Source organism: Mobula birostris, chromosome 20 (genome assembly GCF_030028105.1).
Source record: "Mobula birostris isolate sMobBir1 chromosome 20, sMobBir1.hap1, whole genome shotgun sequence".
Classification (NCBI taxonomy): Eukaryota; Metazoa; Chordata; class Chondrichthyes; order Myliobatiformes; family Myliobatidae; genus Mobula; species Mobula birostris.
Genome location: NC_092389.1, coordinates 20152226 through 20177151, shown reverse-complemented (window position 1 = coordinate 20177151; position 24926 = coordinate 20152226). Strand labels below are relative to the sequence as shown.

Sequence of the window (24926 nt, the reverse complement as noted above, 5' to 3'; positions counted from 1 at the left end):
GACAGTCTACATCACTGTGAGATTCAAAAGCTGGTGCATGTCACTAAGCTGGTAATATGTGCTTGTCAACCCACAGGTCCTGGAGCAGTGCTTGATGGGAATAACCGTGCACCTGCAGGAATGACTCCATCACTATGGCTACTGGTGATACTCTTCGTCCACTTCCTCTTCAAATTTTGACGTGGCATGCCACCATTAAACAGCGCACTGCCTCTAACCAGAACAGAACAAATAAACTTTGCCCTGCACAGGTTGTGCACAGGCTATAAAACATCGCGTATAGGTTCTGTGCTGACAAGTATTTGTTTTTTGTGAGTCCATACTGATATTTCCCCTCTGTTGGCTGCAGGGCGCTGGTGCATATTTGCTGTCAGAACTGTTAGTTCGGTTACTGTTGATTTTCCAATTTTTAACCCTCCATGTTTAGCTGATGTAGTGTTTACATATGTTATGCTTTTAATGATGTTTATTTATGCAGGTACCTTTCCCTCACGTATGTAAAGCTGTCTGTGGTTTTACTGGGTGGATAATATAAATTACCTGTATACTATTTGTAGACTACCAGTAAATAATGTAATATGCCTGTAGACCATTGGCTAATTAACAGGTGGACTGTAGCCCATTGGCTAGCTGAGCAAACATTTAGCAAATAAGCTGCAAACTTATAATAAAAGGGGCAGTTTTACATTAAAGTTTAAGGATCTTTATCTTAGAACAATTCTATTTCAGAAATATATCTCACTAACGTTTAGGCCCATGTTGACTATCACCATAATATATTAATTGTGGAAACTAATACAATTGTATCTGTCATGTACGTTCAAGTAAATATATAATTCCTCACTTTCCATTTGATTGTGTATTATGTGTGCACATAACTATATTTCTGCACTGAGTCCAATATACTTACAAAACCTGGTGAAGGCTTTTCCTGTGCTGTAGTGGAACTTGGCCAGAATTGTTTAACCAGTCATGAGAATGATGCCATTTGAAATTCATCCAGGGAAGGCCTTTCCAGCATTCTGTACTATTGGTGTTACCAAGTTTCTGTGTTACTAGTTTATGAAAAGGGAAGCCATGTGATTGCTTAAAGCTGCAGTATCCCTTTTATTTTGTTGGCATGATGCATTTCAATGAGAAATTAAATGTAAACAATGGTACCCGTTTAAAAACTTTCTGGCTACGTGAGATTTTGTTCTAATTTCTTTGTTGCAGAAGATAGTTGGAATAATCTTGGAGGTAATGTTAGACTTTGCACTTCAGATGTTTGCAGTTATTTTAATTTCAAGATACGAATGTTCACGTTTCATTTAATTCAAATTGAGAGATCTCAGTTTGTAGAGTTGACAAGTACGATCAATTGCTGCACTCAGCTAGCCTCAGGCAGGAGATGATTGTTTGGATCACATAGTAAACACATACCTAAAAATTGATCCTATCATTAGCACTAAACACACCACTTTGCACCTCTACTCTGCATAGGAAATTCAGTTCTATTTCAGTCAACAAAACCAAATTCTGAAAGCAGAGTACAAGATGCATTTTTTGCTATGTAGCATGTTTAGTACTACTGTGATGATAATATTTTAGGCAATAATTTTTCTCAAAATATGACTACAATTCTGGGCCGAGTAGAACATAAAACGCTGAAATTTTGTTCCTTTGAAGTGTTATTATGCAATTGAGCCACTTGGCATATTGTAGACCAGGGGAAAATATATTTTTCCCACAAGTGGGAGGTATGGCATTAGTGGGAGATGGTAGGTAACACAGAAATAAAGGGTGTACTGATATAATCCAGTATTTGCTTTAGTGTACATACTTTTCAGTTGAATAATACGAAACTGTTGATTGTGTTGGAATTAAACGTCAAAATATTCAAATATGTACTTGAAAAGAACGCAGTAGCCCCTTGCAGCCTTCCAGGCAGGAAGCAGTTTACTGAGATAGTAATTGATGCCTTGGCTGAGAACTAGTCGCTGAATTACATCAGGTCCAGGTGATGTCACAGAAGTTTCTTCCTGGAACTGTTGACTCATTATGAGCCAATTATGACTGCTTTGCACTGCACTGCAAATCTTCCCAATTTTAAAATGTTAGCTGTGAAGTGGGGAGCTTGCTTCAGAAGTCAAAAACCAATATATGTTGGAAATTATATCAATATATTCTAAACTTAATAATGAAAGTAATATAAAGGATCAATTTAAATTTTATGAACCAGATTTTAATCCCTCACACACCTTTGCTGAGCTCGTAGGTGAGCAGATTGAATGCATGGTCTCACACAATCAACCTTTGCTGTGCTTAAAGCTTAAATTATCTTGAGGCGGTAAGAGCAAAATTACAGACTCTGCACAGAAATGATGAAGTATATTAAAAATTACTATTTAAAATAACAATGTAGATTTGGCTAATATTGTTATTTCAGTGCCATGAAAATACCTTGAATAATCCAACATATAACCTCTATTGTTCTATGATATCACTTGTTTCAATTCTTTCAGGATGAAGGATTTTCTTTGACTTTCTGACCACTGTCATATTTCTGTCACATATTAAATGGCTTTTTGCAGCAACCGAGCAGGGCACAGTGCTGAATTCTGTGAAATACAATCGGATCAAAGTACATGAGGCATATTGTGCCTGCAAGGTGGAGTAAGAGGAGGCATAAATAAACAGAGCAGAATTTCCTTTGGTGGTAAGTTAACCTTCTGCTCTTCCTGTTTTCAAAGTCACCCTAAACTTAGCCTACCTGCCCTAGCAAAGACTGCAAGCTAAATGCCAGCTGTACAGATATCGAGTGACTTTGCAATGAATGAGATTTGTACACTGAACACTGAGAGTTGTTAGTTAACCAGACACTGTTTAATCAAAAGTTATACCTCCCAAAATTGCCTTACAGCAGCATGTAAGGGATTCAGATCTCACAACTTTAAAGAATATATTTGCAGATATATCACACCCTATGATACATTTACTGTCATCATAATATTTAACTTCTGGCAAATTTCAACACTGTCATCCACTTTTACTGAACAGTTAGTTTGTTGATTACCCGAAGGAATAGGTGCAGATCAGTTTTCAGATGCTTAAGCATGATATTCTTTTTCTGCCTCCACAATATCTCTTGTAGCACAATTGTATACATTTTACTAAAAGGAAGCAAAAATCCCTTGTACACTCACTATTGTGAAATGATAAGGTGTTAGGGTGCATGCAAGAAGTAACTGCCTTTATACCGGAAGACAAATGCTTTTATTGGACTTACTTTTCTCTTATTGATGGCCTGAGTTTAGTAACCATAAATTCCTCTCACTTTTGTACAATGTTCTTTGAAGTGATGTCCTTTATCTTTTTTTTCAAATATGACACACATTGAAATGCATACTTATAAGCTGTAGTTCTGAAGCTTCAAAATTGCACAAAGCTTGTTGGTCCGGTAGAGAATCAGTGTTATTATTGATCATGTTCAAAACTATTTTCATCAGCCGTCTTTTAAGTTTGCATGCAAGAACAAGAACACAGACTGTAGGTCTAAAAAATGCCAAGTCTTTTATGAACAATAGAACAGGCTTTAACTGTTTGATTTAGTTGGAAGGCTGTTGGGTTCTTTCCAGCTGATGTGTTCTGACTTGGTTAAGGTTTATCCTTGGTTATATTTGGAAAAGCTAGCAAGATCTTACAGAGAACAAAGCTAAACATTCTTAAATCCACCTGATTTATCTCTACCTCTGCTGTGGAGATATCGTTAGGCCTGACAATCCCAAACCAATAAATCCATGAGATTGTTGGGATCCATAATCAATGAATGTGTACATTGAAAGTACTTTATATTTTGAAAATTTTAATTATTTTTCTCTTTTCAATGACTGGCTGCTAATAGCTAATCTGAAACTTTAGTCATAAATAAGTCATATAGAAAATGTGACCACACTCAAGAGGGTGGTGCAAGTGCAATTGTAATGCTTAAGAGAAAATTGAATAGGTACATCGATGAGAGAGCTTTGGAGGGCTGTAATCCAGGTGCAGATACATGGGACTTGGCAGAAGACCTGGCTGGTATGGACTAGATGGGCTGAACAACCTGTTTCTGTGCTGTAGTGCTCTATGACTCTATGACTGAAGATTCTCACAGAATTAGAGAATGCGTAAAGCACAGAAGGAAGCCATTCAGCCAGTTGGTCTGGATCGTTTCTATGCAAAAGGAAATCAGGCAGATAGTATAGATCCACCCTCTCCCCATAGCCCTGCAAGCTCTTCCACTTGGCTGCATATCCAGCTTCATGAATGTTAGAGTTTTCTACACTATAAGTGGTGCAGTGCATCCCAGACCCAATCACTTTCATTCTAGTTCTTGACTTCTCTGTTCCTCCCCACTTGACCTGTCTGTACCCCTTATGATTTTAAACACCTTCAACAGATCTCCATGGATCATTGTTCCAAGTGGAACAGCCCCAATCTATCATATTAATAAATCACCTCTGCATGTTCTCTGAAGCTTTTTACAGTTTTCTGAATTGTGGTGGCCATTTCCAGTGATGGCTTGAGTAGTGTTTTATAAAGATCCAAAGTGACACCTGATTTTGTTACTCTTACACTATGTTGCCTTGTCTATAAAGGCCACGGTTCCCTTTGCCTTTCAAGCTCTTTCTCAATCTGTCAAGTTACACTCAATGAAAAATGAAGATATGCCCCCAGTTCTCTCTGTTCTTGATCCATTTTTCTACTATTTTCACTGAAGTCTCTTATTCTCCTCGCACAACATTCTGCCTCCAAGTTTTTCATTTTAAACTTCTGTAAATGCATTGCTTCTTGGTTACCTTACTATAACATACTGAGTGATCCAGACCAAAAGGTCCAGCATGTAATTCTCACTCTCTGGGTTTTCATCTAATCCTAACTGGGATAGCAATTTGATTCAATGCAATTAAGACGGAAATGTAAATAACAAATATTCTGAATAGTTGTTATTCAATGACTTCTGTACCATATATGCACATTGTGACAATAGGAATGGGCATATTTGAAGCTCAGTGATAGATTAGGGTTCTTAAAAATTACCTGAGCGTAGATAAGGAATAGAGGCAGGTGCTGGTGGAAATCTGCACTCAAAGTCATGACCCTTCAGCAGAGGAGGATGAAAACTGATGAAAGTGTAGAAGAGGGTGTGTGAGTGAATGAAAGCTCTTCAAAAGCAATCTTCAGCTGGATAGTGTAAATTTTGGTCCTTTTCATCAAATAATGGCCAAATAATTTCTGAGATACTTCCAGCAATGATTAATTTTGTCTTTATTGTTTATGACTACATCAGAGCTTGAAATTGTCTTTGGAAGCTTCAGTGTTATTTCTGAAAATGTAATTGAAGGGTTTTTTCGGGCAGTTCCTTGATGAATGGACTGCTGATTTGCAGCCCCAGTTTCTCACTTTAGTTTGTGTGTGAAACAAATTATTTGCCAGTCTTGAAAATGCCAGGCAAACTGATCAAGTACCTATGGTTGGTGTGTTGTTCCTACCATATCGTGTGGGCTTTAGTAACATTATTATTATCAGATTTTAATGAGGCACACAAAGAGGTAGTGACTTTATTGCCAAACCAACAGTGAAGTACATCGGTCCCAAAGGGATGAGTACTTCTGCCATTTTCTTTTCCTTGTGGATCCAGGAGGATCAAATATGTTTCCTACAAATTGCATAAGGAAGGATTAAGGAACACGGACTCACCCCCCTTCTAATTACACACAAATTCCTTGGCAACAAAACTTTCCATTGTGTATCTCAATAAAATGTTAAGTAAGTTCCTGCCTAGAATGTGTAAGAACTCAGCTACTGGAAGTTAAATCAGGTACTTGAGATTAAAACAAATCCTAAATCATATTTCTGGAACAGTGGTTGAGTTTTTAGCTCACCCACCCATCTTGACTACAGACTTCATGTCTAATATGTATTGTCTATTCCCAGTGGAGTGTCCAGTTGTAACGGAGGGATAGGGCCTGGTGCTTTCCAACAAAAGGAAGGTGAGAGCCAGCTTAGGCCAGTCTTTCTCAGTGCGTCACCTCAAGTTTTTGAGAAGCCTCTTTTGCATTCTTGAGAGGTTCACTGTCCATGATGTGCAAGGAATCAGAAAAGGACAAGGATATCAGCCAAATTCAGATAATTAATTTTAATACATTTCTACAGTTTTACTCCCTCTCATTCAGCATTGCAGTTTTATTTTTCTCCAGATGAATTAAACAATATTTTCAAAAGAATTTACATATCCAAACTTGATCAAGACATCCAGAACTGTTGTTTATCATCAGGGTTGCTTTCAGAATGCATTGGACTCATAAACATCCTTTAAAATTGACGGCTCCAGATAAAATCAAGATAGTCCCATTTACAGTATGCTCTTCTGGCCATTATTTCATAGAAAAGCATGGTTGAGAAAGAAAGAAAATGACATAAATTAGCAGTTTATATGAGCATTGCTACATATCCACAGTCCATAGAAATACACGAGTGGGGAGAATCCCAACACTAAAAGTAAACTAGGTACATTTGAATTCTGTGCCAGTCTGGGAAAATTTATGTTGGTCACTTATCACTTTAAACAAAATAGATTCATTGGAAGTATTGTCAATATTAGGAATATCTGCTGGTGTGTAGTTGAAAGTGAACCATTCAAATTCCTCCCATTCCGATTTCACTATCTGGGGTACAGATCAATTTATATTGTATTCTTGTATTCATTTGCAAGCTGGATCCATCCTCTTCACCTTGAACGGCCTTTTTGATGTTTAATAGTGCAGGGAATGGTGTGTAAAAATAATGAAGATGAATTCCCTTGGAGTTTCCGAGTGTTTCTGCTGAAATTCCAGCAGGCAGGCGAAGAAAATGTTTTAAAAATTCATCCCTAACTGCAGACCTGATTTGAACTTGTGTAGGATGTCACCTGGGATGTCAGGTCCAGTACTTCAGTGCCTCAGGAAGCAAATGATCATCAAGCAGACTCAGTACAGTAAAAACCTTACTGACATTGAATGCACTGAGGAAAAAAAAACTTCTTTTCTCAGACTTCCAATGAACTTTAGTTCTTTACTGTCTAAAATAGAACAGAGCATGCTGTATTATCTGCTTTTGCAGAAAAAAGTGTACTGTTGCTAGGGCGATTGCGATGCCATGCTATTACAGCTCAGCGCACCGGAGTTTGGAGTTCAATTCCGGTGTTCTGGTAAGCAAGTTTGTGTGTTCCTTCTCATGTGTGCATGGGTTTCCTCCCACAGTCCAAAGACATACTGCTTAGTAGATTAGTTGGTCATTGTAAATTGTCCTGTGATTAGGCTTGTGTTAAATCCGTGGGTTACTGCTTGGCGCAGTTCGGTGGGCCAGAAGGGCCTGTTCCACACTGTATCATTAAATAGAGAATAAATAAAAAATAATTAAATACCACCAGTACATTTCTCATCCTATCAACACAACGTGATTGTTCATCTGTCTGCTTCAGTATTAGATATACAGTCAGACATTGTGTCAGTCAGTGAACTTTGGAAGGTTATGTACTTGCTCTCTCTTTTGATCCATCCTGATTTTCATAAAGACTTGCACCATCACCCAAATGAAGCTGCTCTCAGACCCCTCCATGGGGTTGCTTCTGACTACCTTCAGGTATTACTTCCAACTTTCCATGAAAACAAACTTGATGAAATCATATCAAGCTGTAGATATTGTACCAGTGAGGCTGATTTTTTTTATGTGAGGTATGCTCTAAGGTGTGGTCACTTTTTTCTTAACTATGTTTATATCCCTTTGCAAGAAGACTGTCTCCACTATACAAGTATTCCATTTATTAATTAGGTAAACCAAAAGAATTCCAGGTATTCAGCTTAGTCTTGTTAGTTTGTAGGACAGGTACATCATTGCCAGTTCATTTGTTAAATTTGGTCATGTATGTGATCTCATTCAGATGCCCTTGCCATGAAAAGTGGGCAGTTCAAGTGAATCGCAAAACAGTAAGGATCCAAAGAACTACATATACATGCTGAAGTGACAGTCTTATCAGCTCATGTTTTTTAAAATTTAAGCTTCCTTCACAAGGTTAATTCAGTTGTACATAAAACAAACCTACAAAGAGCTGGAAGCATATTTCAGCAGAAAAGGTCAAATCCACTGCAGGCATCTGATGGTGGTTAATAAAAGATAAAAAAAAAGCTGTCCTTCCCGCTTTAATCTGGATATCCAACTGCACCACTTAAAACCTGAGCAGTGACATATAATAAACGCGAACTACAACATTAACTAATTTTCCACATTTTGTACGGACTAAAGACCTGGCGTCACCGTCATGTGGGTGAAGACATTTTGACCCTTATTGCTTTTAATTTCTACTAATTGTAGATCCTGTTCATGACAATTGGGGCAATCATTGAATCCTACCCCTGCAAATTATAGAAAGAGGTATCAGGAGAGATAGTGGGAAGTGATTCCCAGGTAACAATATCAACAACCTACTCAAATAGAATCATAAATTTAAACCTGAGGAGGTTTATAACCTTATGGGGAGTTTTCTGCCTTACTCTTTCCTTTGTATCTCAATTGTGTGTAGTTAGACCAAAAACATTGTGTTAATTTCCAAGGGCATATTAGCAGCTACAGAGTTGATAATATCATTGCGGTACTACTGGTTGTGATACAATCATGTCATAATTAATAAGTGATCAGGAATGTGGCAGTGTTGTACAGCAAGTGCTAGAATTATTCCTGCTTTGCACTTTCAAAGTCAAATATTACCATCTTTAACTTTACTATTCGAGATTTTTATCCCCTCAAAGACACTCCATCACTTCATTGATTGGTGTGTACTGTCATGTATCCATAAGAAATTATGATTGCTCACTATCTTGTGTACAATATTCAAATTCCCAATAAAAATAGATGCCTGACAATATAATGTATATTAGTCAAAGAATGGATTATTTGTAGTAGAAGTTAAAACTGAAGTTTCCAACTAGGTCTTTGCTTAAAACATTTTAACATAATGTTGTCCTATACAGGAGACAGAGAAGATAAAACATATTTTATTGGCGTGTACAAGATTATAATTAGTGTAGTGGATGTTACATGGAGTGGGGGAATGTAATGCAATAATCTAGAAAGTATTGCATGCAAAATATTAGATAATGAATATTGTGTTGTGTTGGCAGAAGGAAGTAGTGGATAGTGTGGATGGATTATGTTACACATGCTGTGTAATATTCTGAAAGAAATTTCAAGACAATGTTACACTAATGCCACCATAAACTGAGCAATTTGTATAAACTGTCGGGATTGTTTTCTCTTTCAATTAATCCCTCCACTGCATTCCCAAATGTTTGCATGTTCCTTGCTCAAGAGGGTCTCATTTGCTTCACCCTTATTAATTCAGTCCCTTTTCCCTGTTGACATCAATAATGAGGATGCTTTTCTCTGCCATGGATGTTATAAGAAACCGGGACATTATGCTAAGCTAAAAGTATAGGAAAATACTTTATCCCAATTAGCCTGTTACTACATCAAATTCCTTGATTGTGTTCATTTCCAAGGGCATATTAGCCGATACAGAGTTGATAATCCTTGATTGATGTCACATCACATCATGAATAAGTAGAATAAGTTGTGGTCAACATTTACTGAATTTACCAACAACCTCAGTATTACTTTGTTCAACCTGTCGTAATATAAACAATGAGTTAGGAATTGGAGATGCCCTGCATTATGTTACTGGAATATCAAGCTTGCTGAAGATGTTTAAACGGAGCTTTTTCATAGTTCTTGAAAATCAAAAGTCCTGTATTCCCAGCACTTTCTGTTTATGGACGTTTAACTAATAATGAATTGCACTCCTTTGAAGTTGCTCTCAACGCACAATACCGATTTCACTTTATATTTGCAACAAATTTGGTTGCTTGCAAACATTTATTTCTCTTTAATGCAAGCTCTGCAGATGATGAGTGGGAGTGAAAGGAGTGTAGAAAGGCCTGTGGTGGAACTGTGGACAGCTATTCATTCAGTATTAATAATAAAGGGTTGATTTTGCACTTTAGTACTTACTTTCTGCAAGTGGCTGAATAGAGGCTTTGGTTGTTAATCACTTTAACAATGCTTTAAATGAAAAGTGTCCAATTGGTGTTGGAACAAATTCTCATCGGGTCACTTTGACAATGACTGCAGGATACAATTCTGCAATTTTGGGTTATCTACACTTGGCATTGTGCCACCTTGGAATATTTGTGTTCTAGATTTAATATGCCAAACCAAGCGAACAGAGAAGGATATGCTGATTATTGAATTTCATATAATTTACACCAATGTAATTCCAATATAACTAATTAACACATATTGCAAAGACATACTTTGAAAGTCTATTTTTAGTTTGAAATTCATTTTTCATATTGTAGTTTTTATTTAATCAATAGGTGTGACAGAATTGATACATTGGAGGAGCGTTCTCTCTGTGCTGATGCCATAAACCAGTTTAGATAGTAGAATAGGATCCCTCATGCCTGTTTTTCATGAACAAGTTGTCTATAAAATCATGCATAACCCAGGTTAGTTTGCGTAGGCTATCATTTCGGGTGAAATCAAGCCTGTCAGGAAAATGGCCTGATGACTTCAGCATGCTACTCACCTTAGCGTGTCTGACATTTTTCTGGTGCCAGTCACACACCATATAACATTACAAGTCACACATAACCTACAGTGTCAGCATAAATTGATGCTTTTGACTGCAACTGATGACTATTATTAGACATTCAGAAGATAACTGAATTTGCTGGGCATGGGTTAAGCACATCCATTCCAACATTGCTATACTTCACACAACTTCTGCTAACTTCAATATTCTGTGCTTGGGATATCTCAGACTTTATTAGTGCTTACTCTCTTATTGATTTACTGTATACATCAGAGCCCATCTCTGGCTGGTGGTGATTATGTACCTCGCAATCCATTTACAAGATGGGGCTCCATCAGGACTGATCATTTTGTAAGGGTCGTGGGTGCCCATTTAAATTGAAGATCACCATGTTCCCCTTGTCTACTGTGTTCTCCCATGTTTCTATGGTAGCCATTTATACAGCTGTTCTGTGACTGCTGAAGGAGATTTCCTTTAAGATCTGGTTAAGGTCTACAGAGGATTAGCTATAATGAGAGGCTGGCCAAACTTGGATTATTTTCCCTGGTGTCTCAGAGGCTGAGGGCCAATCTCACAGAAATATGTAAAATTATGAAAGGCGTAGATAGTTCCCCCCCCCCCATCCCAGGTCAAAATGTCAAATGCTATAGGGCACAGATTTAAGGTGAGAGGGGAGAGTTTAAAGGAGATTTGCAAGGCAAGTTATTAACACAGAGAGTGGCCAGGGAGGCGGTAGAAGTAGATATAGTGGCAACATTCAAGAGGTATTAAGACAAACACTTCAGCAACTAAGTACTATAAGGGTATGGACCATGTGCACACAGATGGGATGAGTTAGATTGGTGATATGGTTAGTGTAGACTAGATAGGTCAACGAGCCTGTTCCTGTTCTGTACTGACACTCCTCCAGTGACCAGCATGGTGATGGTTCATCAGTCAGTGCTAACCAAACAGCGCCCAAAGGGAAACAGACAGGTAATGTTTTAGGCACTCTCTTAATTTTTCTCTAACACTTTTATGTTGATAAATATTGTTTTATGTGAGAGATGCCATTGTGGATTAACCCAAAGAACAGCATAAAAAGATAAAATCCGATTATGAAACAGCATATTTACTAATTTGTTACACACTATAGAGAAAGGAACTCCATCTCTGAGGTTCGGAAGTGTTGTGTGCATTTAAATCTACATATCAAAGATCTTGCATGCAATAAGTCAAGAAGGGAAATAGTTCCTGAAGACATCTGTTCACTGTTCCAGGGAAACATTCATAAACTCCTGTCAGACAGCTAAGTGCATAGCTCGAATTGTAGATGCATTTGTAACTTCTATGTTTCAAGTATCCAACTGTAAGGAGACATTCATCTATCTGTTGATACATATCGCCTCCACAGCAGTAATGCCAGTAGAGTATGTTATTGTGTTTAGTTGCATTATTGGATAGTAATGTAGCTAATTGTTAAGGAAGAAGGGAGAGATTTAGTAACATGAGAAAATCTGTAGATGCTGGAAATCCAAAGCAACCCACACAAAATGATGGAGGTTCCCAGCAGGTGGCAGCATCTATGTAAATGAATAATCCAACACGTTGACTGTCTATTCATTTCCATAGATGCTATCTGACCTGCTGAGTTCCTCCAGAATTTTGTGTGTGCTCCTTGAAAGATTTATTAATCTGTCTATTGCAATGTCTCCACTATGCCATCCCATTTTGGAAGGTAGTAACACAAATAGAACAACAGATTGTATTCATTGTTGAGAGAGTGGCAATAGCAGAAAGGTGAATTAGGGATGGTTGTGATGGGGAACAAAGATATTAGATACAAAAATGAGGAGCTTAAAATATTCTCATTTGGGTTGGGAATTTTTAAAATCAGTGATCATTTTAGTGATATTCCAACTATTATATCATGAAGTGATTTGTACCTTGGATGAACTGAAATATTAAAACAGAATAGTGAACCCATGAAGTAAGGGAATTTTTTTTTGTCTTAGTTTATCCTGAGTGCAGGGCAAAGCAACACATCCACTCTACCCACACGGCACATTTAGTTCTCATAATTAAATCTTGGGAATATTAAAGCATTGAAATGCCAGCATTTATCTTGGTCACGTGAGCAATTCACCACCAGAGTGGGACAGCAAATCCAGTAAGGCCTCTAAGCTTGAAGAGCCTGTTGGCAGAAGCAGTAAGTGTATTAAAAATAAAGAAGCACAATGTATAAAGGCAAGAACATCAGAAAGAGAGGGGCCCCAAAGTATGGAAGATCCAACTTACAGAAATCTGACTTTACAGACTTCTTCCAGACTCTGCTGTTAGGTACATAGCTCATCTCTGAATTCTCCTCAAGGTGAGATCAGACATTACAAACCCTGAGTCACCTTTCATTAGGACACAGTTTATTCAACTGCCAATCGATTGCTTGCTGAATAGCAGATAAACTCCACTCATTCAGGCAAATGTTTGTCACTGTTCACTTTCTGGTAACAACTCCTATCACCCTCGCTGACCCCAGTCTATTCTTTGCAAATCAGTCCTCAAGGGCAGGTGAGGTTAAAGATTTTTCATTAGTTTTTTTTTGGAATAATTGTTTATTTCTGATTTATGGAAAATTCTTGGGAATAGAACCCATATGTAATTCAGGGAACTCCCTGATTAGAGACACAAGAAATGCAATCAGCACATTTGAAATGAATGACAGAGTCTGCAGTTTACCTCTCCTATGGCAAACAGCTTCTTTAAATCTCACCCAATTGTCTACCTTAAAATTCTGGAAGAGGTATAAATGACATTAGGTTGTTAACTAAATCAACTGATAAATATTTTGCATAGATTAATGTTTTTGCATGACAATTCAAATTGTGACCTGGAAATGGAACAATTGATGATCTACATGGGTCAATCCTCCATAAGATTTGGTTCCTCTGCCCCCATTTTTAGGTATAAATTAGGTATAAATCAGACGTGTCCTAGAGAATCCTTTTTATTTTCACTTCTGCCTGTGGCTCTTCTGGTGTGTTTTGGATAATGTCCAATTTTAGAGAAGTAGAAATCTCAGTTAAGAAGATCCTTCATTTTTTTATGAGTTTTGGCACAGATAATAAGCTTCATTTCATAATTCCCGCTACAATAATACCTTCAAATTTAAAAATGCATGGCAAAAGATTTAAATAGTATCCCTTGCTTTTAAAATAAATTAAATCCCACGAAACTCACAGTCATGTTGCATCAGCAACTGAAATGTGGAAAACAAAGACATCCATAGCCTTGATGGCTCTCTGTATTGCCTGTGTTCAAATTGTTCTGTTGGCTGTGTGATTCCCCATTTAGAATGGGCTAGTCTTCTACTTAAAACACCAATTAGGAAGAATTTGTGCTAAACACGTGTGAAAATATCAAACACTAGTTACACTCAACTCCCTATAGATTTTGTTCCAGTGAGAAAGTGAATATAAAAGAAAATGTAATTGGTAGCTGATATTATTACACCTTGTTTATCACTAAAGATGACATTTTTCCTTGCATCCACCCTTTCCAGTCCATGTTTGGCGGATGTCAGGGAAAGTTGCAATTGACGTACAGAGACTGGAAATCGGACAAGATACAGGACATTGTCCTGGGAGTATGGATTGATTCAGACCATGACTATTAGTGGAGGTCAGATCAATCGTGACAGTAGGGGCAGATATGAGTTTTTTTGTTCACGATCACTGCTGACACAAGCCTAGGTTACAACCTGCGATAGGGGCCATCCATCTGCCACCGTGTAATCTCCTGACCTGCCTTCTCTCTTAAAAGTCCACATACTTGGAAGTTGAATGATGCATCCATCAGTTACTACTAATCATTCTGCAAAGAGCATTAATGAACTACAAAATCCCTTCTGATCATGTAGAATTTAAAAGCAACAACACCAACATACTAGTGCAGAGTTACTGTCCACATTCCAGCACTTGGCTCTCCATGTATTATCATGGAGGATTGTTCTCCATCTACTTAATTACACTGTAGATAGAGAGGAGAAGGATCACTTGCAGGGTATACTATGTATTTTATGAATTTCCAAGGAGATTGAAAGAAGCAGCATATCACAAATAACTAGTCATCTAAATAAAGTTAACACATTTTAATTGCATGCCAATTACATATAGATATTTTTAAAGTTATATATATATATATATATATATATAAAATAGAATATGTTAGCTTGCTTAAGCACTGATTATTTAAATTTTAAATTGTGCAAATTAAAAGAAAAGTCAGACCAAGTTTAAATGGGTTCAGTGCAAATTTTGTTCCAGTTAAAAAGGATGCAGAGTCGTAAAGGAACAATATTTAATTATTTAAGTTGAGGAGTTCTCTAGTTACGATGTTTCTGAAACACTTAACTGCAAGGACTGGGTTCAGAAGATAGTCAAGGTGATATTTTTAACTCTTGAGAAGTGTAGTTGGATTATTGCAATATGTTGCAACAAAAGTAGAAGTCCTATCTACAATAATGTCAGCTGTTTCTACTTGGTTTTCAGTTGTCTGCCATGTATATGCCAATGGATATGTCACCGGTATATCAAATTTCATAATCAGGAAGCTAAGTTTTTCAAAATTAATTCACTATTGTCACTAGTTAAACTAGCTCAGACCTGATGTGTTTTATGATACTGTCTTTGAAAGAAATTCCATTGTGTCACAATATAACTGTCCAAATTTGCTATTGTGGTTATATTTTATATATTATATTAATGTCATTGCAGTTCTGTATTGGGCACAAAATAATAAAACAATCCTGTGCTATACAGTGGAATTTTTACTGAGATTTGAGGCAGTCTTCTTGTAATGTATCTAAAAAAAAGAGTCTAATGTTTTCTGATTGCTGAAGTATGCTATACAAAACCTCTCCTCTGTAAAATAATGCTTAATTGTTTCCTGTGTGACAGATGTACTGCTGTTAATATTACTGTAGTCGTGTTAGTGTATGTTTTAATAAGGATGCAGTGTAATTGCCAGACAATAATCAACCATTTAATAAATATGTCATTTTATGATGGAGTTCTTTCCTTTATCTTAATTGCTTTTTTTTTGTAAAACTCAGGATGCTCATGTAAGACTAACCACTCTAGTAGGGGGAGCACCATTCTGAAAGGGAAGGGCTTTCTCGATGTAAAAACTGTGGCACAGGTAGCTCTTTTCTGAGGTGCGCTAGCTCCTGTAATGTTGCACGAGTTACTTTTTTTAATAATGCACTCAGTTTCGGGAATGTGACTGCGACAATTTTCAGTGGCTGCTTCTGTGCATCGTACCGCTTAGGCAAATCTGTGTTAAGTGGATCGTGATTGGTGGCTGTGTCGTTCTTTCTATGGAGAAGTGAAAACTGGGTGTGTTATGAGAATCCTGTGCAACATGTCTAGAAATGGATGTTGCATACTTTCACATAAGCGACCGTCTTTGATCTAGTACAATCTTTTAAGACGATTTACTGCATCTCACTTACTGCTAAGGTTAGCTAAGAAAAAATCACATATATGTATCTTTTTTTCTCCCCTTGTGACTGCTATATTATAGTTACTGCTAATGTATGAAATTAAGTGTGTATAAATTTTGAAAACTGTACGGAATAAAATGGAAAGTTTCTTCATGACATTTACAAAGTTTGGAGAGTGTATTTATTGATGATATCATGGTAGGTGTGTGACTTCTTTTGACATATTCAGACTTTTAATCATTATTGTTAAGACAATTGCACAAATATAAAACAAATTTGCAGCGCTAACTACAGAAAAAAAATTACCATTTCTGAAGTTTCTGATTAACAGTAGGTGTCATAGAGTCATAGAGCACTACAGCACAGAAATAGGCGCTTTGGCCCATCCATTCTGTGCCAAACCATTAATCTGCCTGGTCCCCTCAACCTGGACCATAGCCCTCCATACCCCTCCCATCTATGTACTCATCCAAATTTCTCTTAAACGCTGAAATTGATCCCACATCCAACATTTGTACTGGCAGCTCATTCCACCCCCTCACAACCCTTGGAGTGAAGAAATTCCCCCTCATGTTCCCCATAAACTTTTCACTTTTCGTCCTTAACCCATGACCTCTAGTTGTAGTCTCACCCAACCTCAGTGGAAAAAGCCTGAGAGCATTTACCCTATCTATACCCGTCATAATTTTGTATACCTCTCTCAAGTCTATCCTCAAACTTCTACATTCCTAACCTATTGATAATTTCATAACTCAGGTCCTCAAGTCCTGGCAACATCCTTGAAAATTTTCTCTGCGTTCCTTCAATCTTATTTCTATCATTCCTGTAGGTAGGTGACCAAAACTGGAATCAATACTTCAAATTAGTCTTCACCAATGTCTTAGCAGAATCTGTCCCAACCAGCTGGTTCAGATCCTGCAGTAAGCTTTGATAATTTTCCTTGCTGTTCACTTCACTCCCAAGCTTGCACCATCCACAAATTTGCTGATCTAGTTTACCACGTTATCATCCTGTTTATTAATAAAGATGACAAACAACAACAGACCCAGCACTTACGCCTGGAGCACTCCACTAGGCACAGGCCTCCAGTCAGCAAGGCAACCATTTGCAACTACTTTCTGGCTTCTTCCGCGAAGCCAATATCTAATCCAATTTACTACCTCCCATGCAAGATGTTGCCAAAGATCTTGCTAAAATCCATGTAGACAACATCCACTGCTTTGCCTTCAGCAACTTTCCTGGTAGCTCCCTCAAAAAACTCTGAGATTAGTTGGACATGACCTACCACACACAAAGCTGTGTTGTCTAACCCTAATCAATTCCTGTCTACCAAATACATTTATATCCGGTCCCTTGGAATACCTTCCAATAACTTTCCCACTGCTGATGTCAGGCTCACTGGCTTATAGTTTCCTGACTTATTCTTAGAGCCTTTCTTGAACAACAGAGCAAGACTAGCTATTCTCTAATCATCTGGCACCCCACCCATTCCTAAGAATGTTTCAAATATCTCTGCTAGGGCCCCTGCAATTTCTGCACTAGCCTCCCACAGGGTTGGAGGGAACTTATTGTCATGCTCTGGGGATTTATCCACTCTAATTTGCCTCAAGACAGCAAACACCTCCTCCTCTGTAATTTGTATATGGTCCATGACCTTGCTGATGCTTTGCCTCACTCCTATAGACTCTGTGCCTGTCTCTATCATGTCTAAAACAACAAAACTCCAGAACATTGAGCTGTCAGTCCTGCACCTTCTGTACAGGTCTTGCCTTTCCTGGCAGAGAGCTTAATAATTCAAAAATCTGAAGAACTCCCACCTGCACCATTTTCTTGGGTTAAACTGGATAATCTTCCTGTTTTCTGCCTCACTAGCATGTAGAACCGGTAGCAACCCTGAGATCACAACCCTGGAGTTCCTGTCCTTTAACTTAGCACCTAAGCTAACACGCTGAGCTAACACACTTCACCCATCCTGCCCATGTGATTGGTACCGACGACTCCCTGTCTGCCCTGTCTCTCAACACCTCAGCCTCCAAAATGATCCAGCATCCAGTTCCAGCTCTAACTCCTTAAGGTGGTCTGTTAGAAACTGCAGCTGGATGCACTTTTTGCTGGTGTTGCTGTTCAGGACACTGGAGATCTCCATGCCCTCCAACATCCTGCAAGAGGAGCATTCCACGATCCCATTTGGCATCCCCACTGCACTCAATATGTAATAAGAACCATAAATAAACTCTACCTACAGCCTATGCAAAGCTTCAAATCCCCATCCTAATACTGGCTCACTCACACAATGGCCGTTCCACTTAAACCTAATATCTTTTTATTGACCCTTGCCAAGTGCCTAATTATACAGAATCTAATGTTTCCTCGGGACTATAGTATGCAAAAAATGCCAATTGCCCCTGCTCGCTTCTTTTAAACTCCCTCTCCCTCTATGCAATCCAATGTTTTCTCGAGACTGTGATACACAAATGTGCCGACTGTCTCTGCTCACTTCATTTAAACTCTCTCTTCCTCTTCGCATCTCAGTGACTCCTTGAGATTGTGGAGCACAAAATGTACCCACAGCTTCCGCTTGCTTCTTTGGAACTCTCTATACAACCCAATGTCTCCTCAGGAACCCTGGAGTGCAAAATTGCTGACTGCCTCCACTTGCTTCTTTTAAACCCTCTCTGCCTCTGCGTAATCAAATGTCTTCTGGAGAACTGTGGTGTGCAAAATGTGTTGACTGCCTATGCTTGCTGTTTTTAAACTCTGTCTCTTCATTGTCTTCACTCTCTTCAGGAAATGTGGCATGCAATATGTCCTAATGAACCCCGCTCTCTTTTTTTTAAACTCTCCCTTACGCAATCCAATGCCTCATCGGATAATGTAGCGTGCAAAATGTGTCAACTGCCTCCGCTCGCTTCTTTTAAACTCTCCCTACCTCTATGCAATCCAATGTCTCTTCAGGAACTCTGGTATGCAAAATGTGCCAACTGCCCCTCCTGGCTTCTTTTAAACTCCCTCTCCCTCTAGCAATTTGGTGACTCCTTGAGACTGTAGTGCACAAAATGTTCCAACAACCTCCGCTCACTTCTTTTAAACTCTCTCTCCCTCTATGAAATTCAGTGTCGCCTTGGGACTGTGGTGCACAAAATGTACCAGCTGCCTCCGCTAGCTTCTTTTGAACTCTTTTTACCTCCGTACAACCTAATGTCTCCTTGAGAACTGTGGGCTGCAAAAAAATGCCGACTGCCTCTGCTCACTTCTTTTAAACTCTTTCTCCCTCTGCACAATCCGATGCCTTCCTGGGAACAGTGGCACACAAAATATGCCAACTGCTTCCACTAGCTTGTTTTAAACTCCATCTCCCTTTATGCAATTCAGTGTCTCCTTGAGACTGTGGCACACAAAATTTGACGACTGCCCTGGCTCGCTTGTTTTATACTCTCCTTCCCTCTACGCAATCCAGTCTCCCCCTGGGACTGTGGTGCGCAAACTGTGATGATTGTCCCCGCTCACTTCTTTTAAACTCTCTCTACCTCTACCCAATTCAGTATTTCCTCGAAACTGTGGCACACAAAATGTGCCAACTGCCTCCGCTCGCTTCTTTTAAACTCATTTGCCCTCTATGTGATCCATTGTCTCTTCAGGAACTGTGGCGCACAAAATGTGCCAACTGACTCTGCTCTTAAACTCTCCCTACCTCTATACAATGCAACATCTCTTCGGGCAATGTGGTATACAAAATGTGCCAGATACCTCTCCTCGTTTCTTTTAAACTCCCTCTCTCTCTCTACTCAATTCGGTGTCTCCTCGGGAACTGTGATGCACAAAATGTGCCAACTGCCTTCATTCATTTGTTTTAAACTCTCTCTCCCTCTTTGCAACTTGGTGTCTCCTTGAGACTGTGAAGCACAAAATGTACCGACAGCTTCCGCTCGTTTCTTAAGAACTCTCTTTCCCCCTAGGAAAGCCAAATGTCTCCTCAGGAACCGCGGTGTGCAAAATGTGTTGCCTGCCTCTGCTCGTTCCTTCTAAACTCTCTCTCTCTGTCTGCACACCTCGATGTCTCCTTCAGACTGTGACGCACAAAATGTGCCAACTGCCTCTACTTGCTTCTTTTAAGCTCTCTCTCCCTCTGCGTAATTCAGTGTTCTCTCGAGACTAGTGCACAAAATGTGCCAACTGCTTCTACTTACTTCTTTTAAACTTTCTCTCCCTCCGCATAATTCAGTGTTCTCTTGAGACTGGCGCACAAAATGTGCCGACTGCCTCCACCTGCTTCTTTTAAATTCTCTCTCCCTTTATGTAACTCAGTGTCTCCTCAGGAACTGTGCTGCACAAAATGTGCCGAATGCCCCCGCTCACTTCCTTTAAACTCTCTCCCCCTCTTCATAATTTCACTTAACCTTTATTAAGATTCTTTATGAACTTCACTTAACCTTTAATCCCTAATATTAGTGAGGAGTCTACGAAAAACAACACTGAAATTTTCAGTGCTTGGATAAAAATATTTCAGAAGAGTTAAGTGGTCTCAATTACTTATTTGCAATATGAATCATAAATCGTTACATGGAAAGAACCAACAACCTGGATATGCATCAAATATAAATAATCTATTGCAACAATTGGCTGACTTATTGAAAATAACGACACCAGTGAATAAACAGATTTTTAGTAGATTTAAATTTTGTGGAGGAATTTTTTATGCCATGAATAAATTAACAATTGAATATGTAAGTATTTGCAAGTTAACTCAAATTCTGTTAAAATTGTTGTATCAATCATATTACCCAAAAAGTGACTGAAATGTGTTCTTATCTAAATTATTACTTGGAAGATTGAAAATTCTAATGATTTAAGGTGATATTAACAATGTCTCTCTGCTCCATACCTTCCCATATCATCTCCAGGTCTAAGTCTAATCCCCACCAACAGTACAGCATCCCACCCTCCCCTACCACAATCCCGAGGCTATTTAACAACATCTGCGAACTCTGTAATGGTGTATTGGGTCTCGTACATGAGGGAATATTGATACAACAGATTTCTTCGTGAAACAGCATTTCAATGTATCCTTTTCTCCACTGAAAAATTTCTCTCCTTTTTGGACTTCTATTTCATTTAAATCAAAGTTCAAAGTACATTTATTATCAAAGTATGTATACTACATACAACCTTGAAATCCTCACCTTACAGGCAGTCACAAAACAAAGAAATCTAATTTTAAAAAAAGAAGACCGTCAAACATCCAATGCGCAGAAAACAATACAAATCGTGCAATCAATAAAAGTAAGCCAGTAACATGCAGCACTGAAGTTTACAGAAGTGAGTCCACAGCCAGGAAGCCAGTCACACTCGATCCAGGAGACCGTTAGCTGCAGGCCACAGCCTCAGTTCAGCGCAGAGACAAGAAAAGCTCACAAGCAGTGAGCTGAACACTGGCCCGTCCCTTGCCTCCAGCTCTGACACCCTAACTTTTTCAATCTGGCCCAGCATTTAAATCAGCCAGACAGCAGGTCATTCCTCGCTCTCAGACCCAAGCTCTGCTGCTTCAATATGCCCTCGAACCCGGGACATGCCACCTCGATTTGGCTTGTATACGACCTTTCCAATCTAGCCCACCACTTAAATTGGTAAACATTGGCTCGCTCTTTGCTCTTGTGCCCAGGCCCCGCATGGTCATTTATCATCTCTTATCAATGGGAAAGAATATAATATCGTAGAATTGAGTAGGACAAGACCGATTGAAGCAGCAGGTTCCTTTGGCTAAAAACATTGCGATTTCATTATGAATTGGGATCTATCATTCACATTTTCCTTGTCCAAAAGATATTAATTAAATTCTACTTCACGATTTATTATGGTGCGATTTGAACTTGGCCTTTTGGCTGACAGACAGAATCACGAGGCTGCATTCGGCAAGGTAGATTTTAATTACACAGGTGCAGACACATCTCTGTTTGCTGGTCCAAGTGACCATTCTTCACTCACTGGAGATTGTCAGCGCCTCTTGATACCAATATGGAATTTCCATGCCCAGCGTCTATCAAGTTCTGACAAATGTGGGCTGCCGAATAAAATGTTCTGGATTTGACACTTAATTAACAATTTCATGCAAGGTTTCTATCCATAAAGGGTAAGACTGTGGAAGAAATATAATGGACCCAAGTAATTCATGTCTACCTGATACTTGACTCTGCACTCAGCCATAAGAAAGCAAACACAGAGAGTAGAATTAAGTGCAGGTACAGTTCAAGCCTTTCAATATTGAAGCTACAAAATTAAATGCCATGAATTTTGATAAGATTATTTATAGGCAGTCAGATATCAAAGTCTCTAACTCTATTTCTAGTTGCCTCGGTCACAGTTGCACACAAAATGAATATGCTAAAGGACCCTGTGCAGTTGTAACTCAGCTAAAACCCAATGTAGTTCATTGATTGTGTATTTAGTGCATGAGTGACACATTATAAGTAATGGAGTCAGCTAGTCCACACAGAGGCAGCATGCAATACATGTTTAGGTATTTCTCGAATGACGTTGGGATTAGTGCGGAGAGAGTGGAGAGCAGTGTGTTTGGAAGGAGTGAAGTTAGAATTGGAGAGAAGAGTGTTAAAGTTGAGACGATTGATGTCTCATTGGTAGTTAGTGATAAAAAGATGCAGAGCAGGCAGAAGACCGGAGCAGGGTGTCAGGAAGAGGAGACAGGTTGAATATGGAAGAATGGGTCATCGGCATGGGTTGGAGAGCCCTGGCCAAAGAAGTAGGCACAGAAACAGAAACAGAGGCAACAGAAGAAGAGGTCAGCGTGAGTTTGGGATTAAGGAGGAGAGAGTGGAGAGCAGTGTGTTCGGAGGGAGTGAATTTAGAATTGGAGAGAGGAGTATTAAAGTAGTGATGGTTGATGTCTCGCTGGCAGTTGGTGATGAAAAGATCCAGAGCAGACAAAAGTCTAGAGCAGTGTGTCCAGAAAGAGGAGGAGGGTTGTCTTTCACATGTATCACTTGCACAACATTCATATTCATATACAAGTCCTGACAATGATACAAGTCTTCACAGAGTAAGCAAGCCTTTATTTAAGGGCTGAAGACTTCCTCAGCAGTGGTTATAGAAGACCTGGCCTTAGTTGATTCGCTATCATGGACTCCAAAGCAATTGCTGTCTTCCAGGTAGGACATCTTTTCTTTGTTTATCTGAGTGTTTGTTCTTATCCTCCTCACTGGCAGTGCTCAATTTTCCAATTGCCACAATGGTTCTCCACCTAATTCTGTACTCACCCCATTCCAGCTTTCACCAATCACCTCCCCTCCTGAACCCCAGCTGCAGGTGTAGCCTGCACTTAACTCTTCACTCTGGCCAGGAATTGCCGTTTAATGTGACTCACAGCTTATCTCCAACTGATCAGGCCCCAGTCCTTCTTTCTTGGCCAAAATACCCATCCACACACAAACCATCAATCCAGTAGCCACCATTCAGAACTCAGTTGATTTCTTGCTCTGCAGTGGGAGCAGCTGAGAGAGCACAGTGTTCACAGGGCCTCTGTGTCTTGTCTTGGATCGTGTGTACGAGAGAGTTTTGTTGTCTGGTGCCCTGTACAAAACATGTTGGAACCTCCCATGTGACACTTCATTTCAAACTACTTTAGGAACTATAATTTCTGTCCTGTAATGGCTCGTATATTGTAGAAATTGGTTGCAAGTTTCCATCCTGCTGTATGTCTGCGATAACTTGAAGAACAGTTGGGAGCTCTATCCATCAACCTAATTAAATGTAATCTTGGAGTGTCTAATACTAAACATGCACCAGAAACAACCAGTAGGCCTTACCTTTCCATACTCACAGTATTTACTTTAAATAAAAAGTTTCATCAACAGTAAATTGAAGGATTAAAATATTTTCATCATGTGTGATTCTTTTTTCTGAACAGCTGGGATAACACAGGCTCCTCAAAAGAACACGATGTCCAAGAAAATTATTTGGAGCTTATGCAATAACATTACTCATGATGTATGTAATACTATGCTTGGACTTTGAGATTCTATCTCTTATTAAGATTATTTTAAATTCACTTAATAAAGGAAAATAGTGATCAGATGAGCCTCTTTCATAAATGGTATTTGGTGGAAAGAATGGCTTTGGCAAAGCTGATGAATCTCCTCATGTGCAGTTGAACCCAGAATCATTGTTATTGGAAAGCAAAATTCCCTTTACTGCTAAAGGAGCAATGCAGTTTAGTAATGTGTTTGGGAAGCAGCTAAAGTAAATTAAAAAGGAATGGATGAATATGCCTCATGGGAACTGTTAACACAGATTCTGAACAGGATCAGTTTTCACGGAATATATATTCACTACAACTAAACTGAGCTGAATTTTCAGTCATGGCTTTAGGTTTGTCAAGTGTTCTAAAGCAAAATTCAAATCAAACCCCTCAAAGTATGACAGATACTGTTTCAGTACTATTCTGTTCTATTTTGCACCTAACAGATTGATGTCAAATGACAGCTGCTGTACCAACAAACATGATAACCAAGAATAATTTACACTTTTATTCTGTTAGATCCAAGTGATTAATTTGCATTGCTTTGGACTGTACTTTTCTCAGTTATCTGTAGAGGAATTGCTAGAGTCAACCTTATGGTTCATCACCTTTAGTCGGTTCCTGCTTTTATTCTAGGGTTTTTTTTTTAGTTTACTTTGCCAATAAAAGCTGCAAATTAGCAGCTGTAATGAAGAAAGAGTCTTGAAAAAATTACAAGCATTGAGGAAACAGTGATGAACAAATTGTTTGGAGGTGTGAGTTCATTAGTG

The 24926-nt window shown here is 38.8% G+C and overlaps 1 protein-coding gene and 2 long non-coding RNA genes across 8 annotated transcripts in view; 1 reads left to right on the top strand and 2 right to left on the bottom strand.

Annotated features, from left to right (window-relative positions):
* The window catches only part of opcml (opioid binding protein/cell adhesion molecule-like), a 1007280-nt gene extending 1006081 nt beyond the window's left edge, over positions 1-1199 (top strand). For 3 of the 5 annotated variants that reach the window (XM_072238355.1, XM_072238354.1, XM_072238352.1), the window contains one exon: positions 77-1198. In XM_072238355.1, the coding sequence (XP_072094456.1) occupies positions 77-180 (104 nt within the window). In that variant the 3' untranslated portion in view covers positions 181-1198. Of the gene's footprint in view, positions 1-76 lie in introns of all 5 variants that reach the window. The other 2 variants (XM_072238353.1, XM_072238356.1) reach the window with 2 other exon arrangements.
* The window catches only part of LOC140185099 (uncharacterized), a 118006-nt gene that overhangs the window by 18297 nt on the left and 74783 nt on the right, over positions 1-24926 (bottom strand). The gene's annotated exons all lie outside the window — the stretch shown is intronic.
* The window catches only part of LOC140185100 (uncharacterized), a 73199-nt gene continuing 54447 nt past the window's right edge, over positions 6175-24926 (bottom strand). For both annotated transcript variants that reach the window (XR_011882500.1, XR_011882501.1), the window contains one exon: positions 6175-7384. This is a non-coding gene — a long non-coding RNA (uncharacterized lncRNA). The remainder of the gene's footprint in view (positions 7385-24926) is intronic.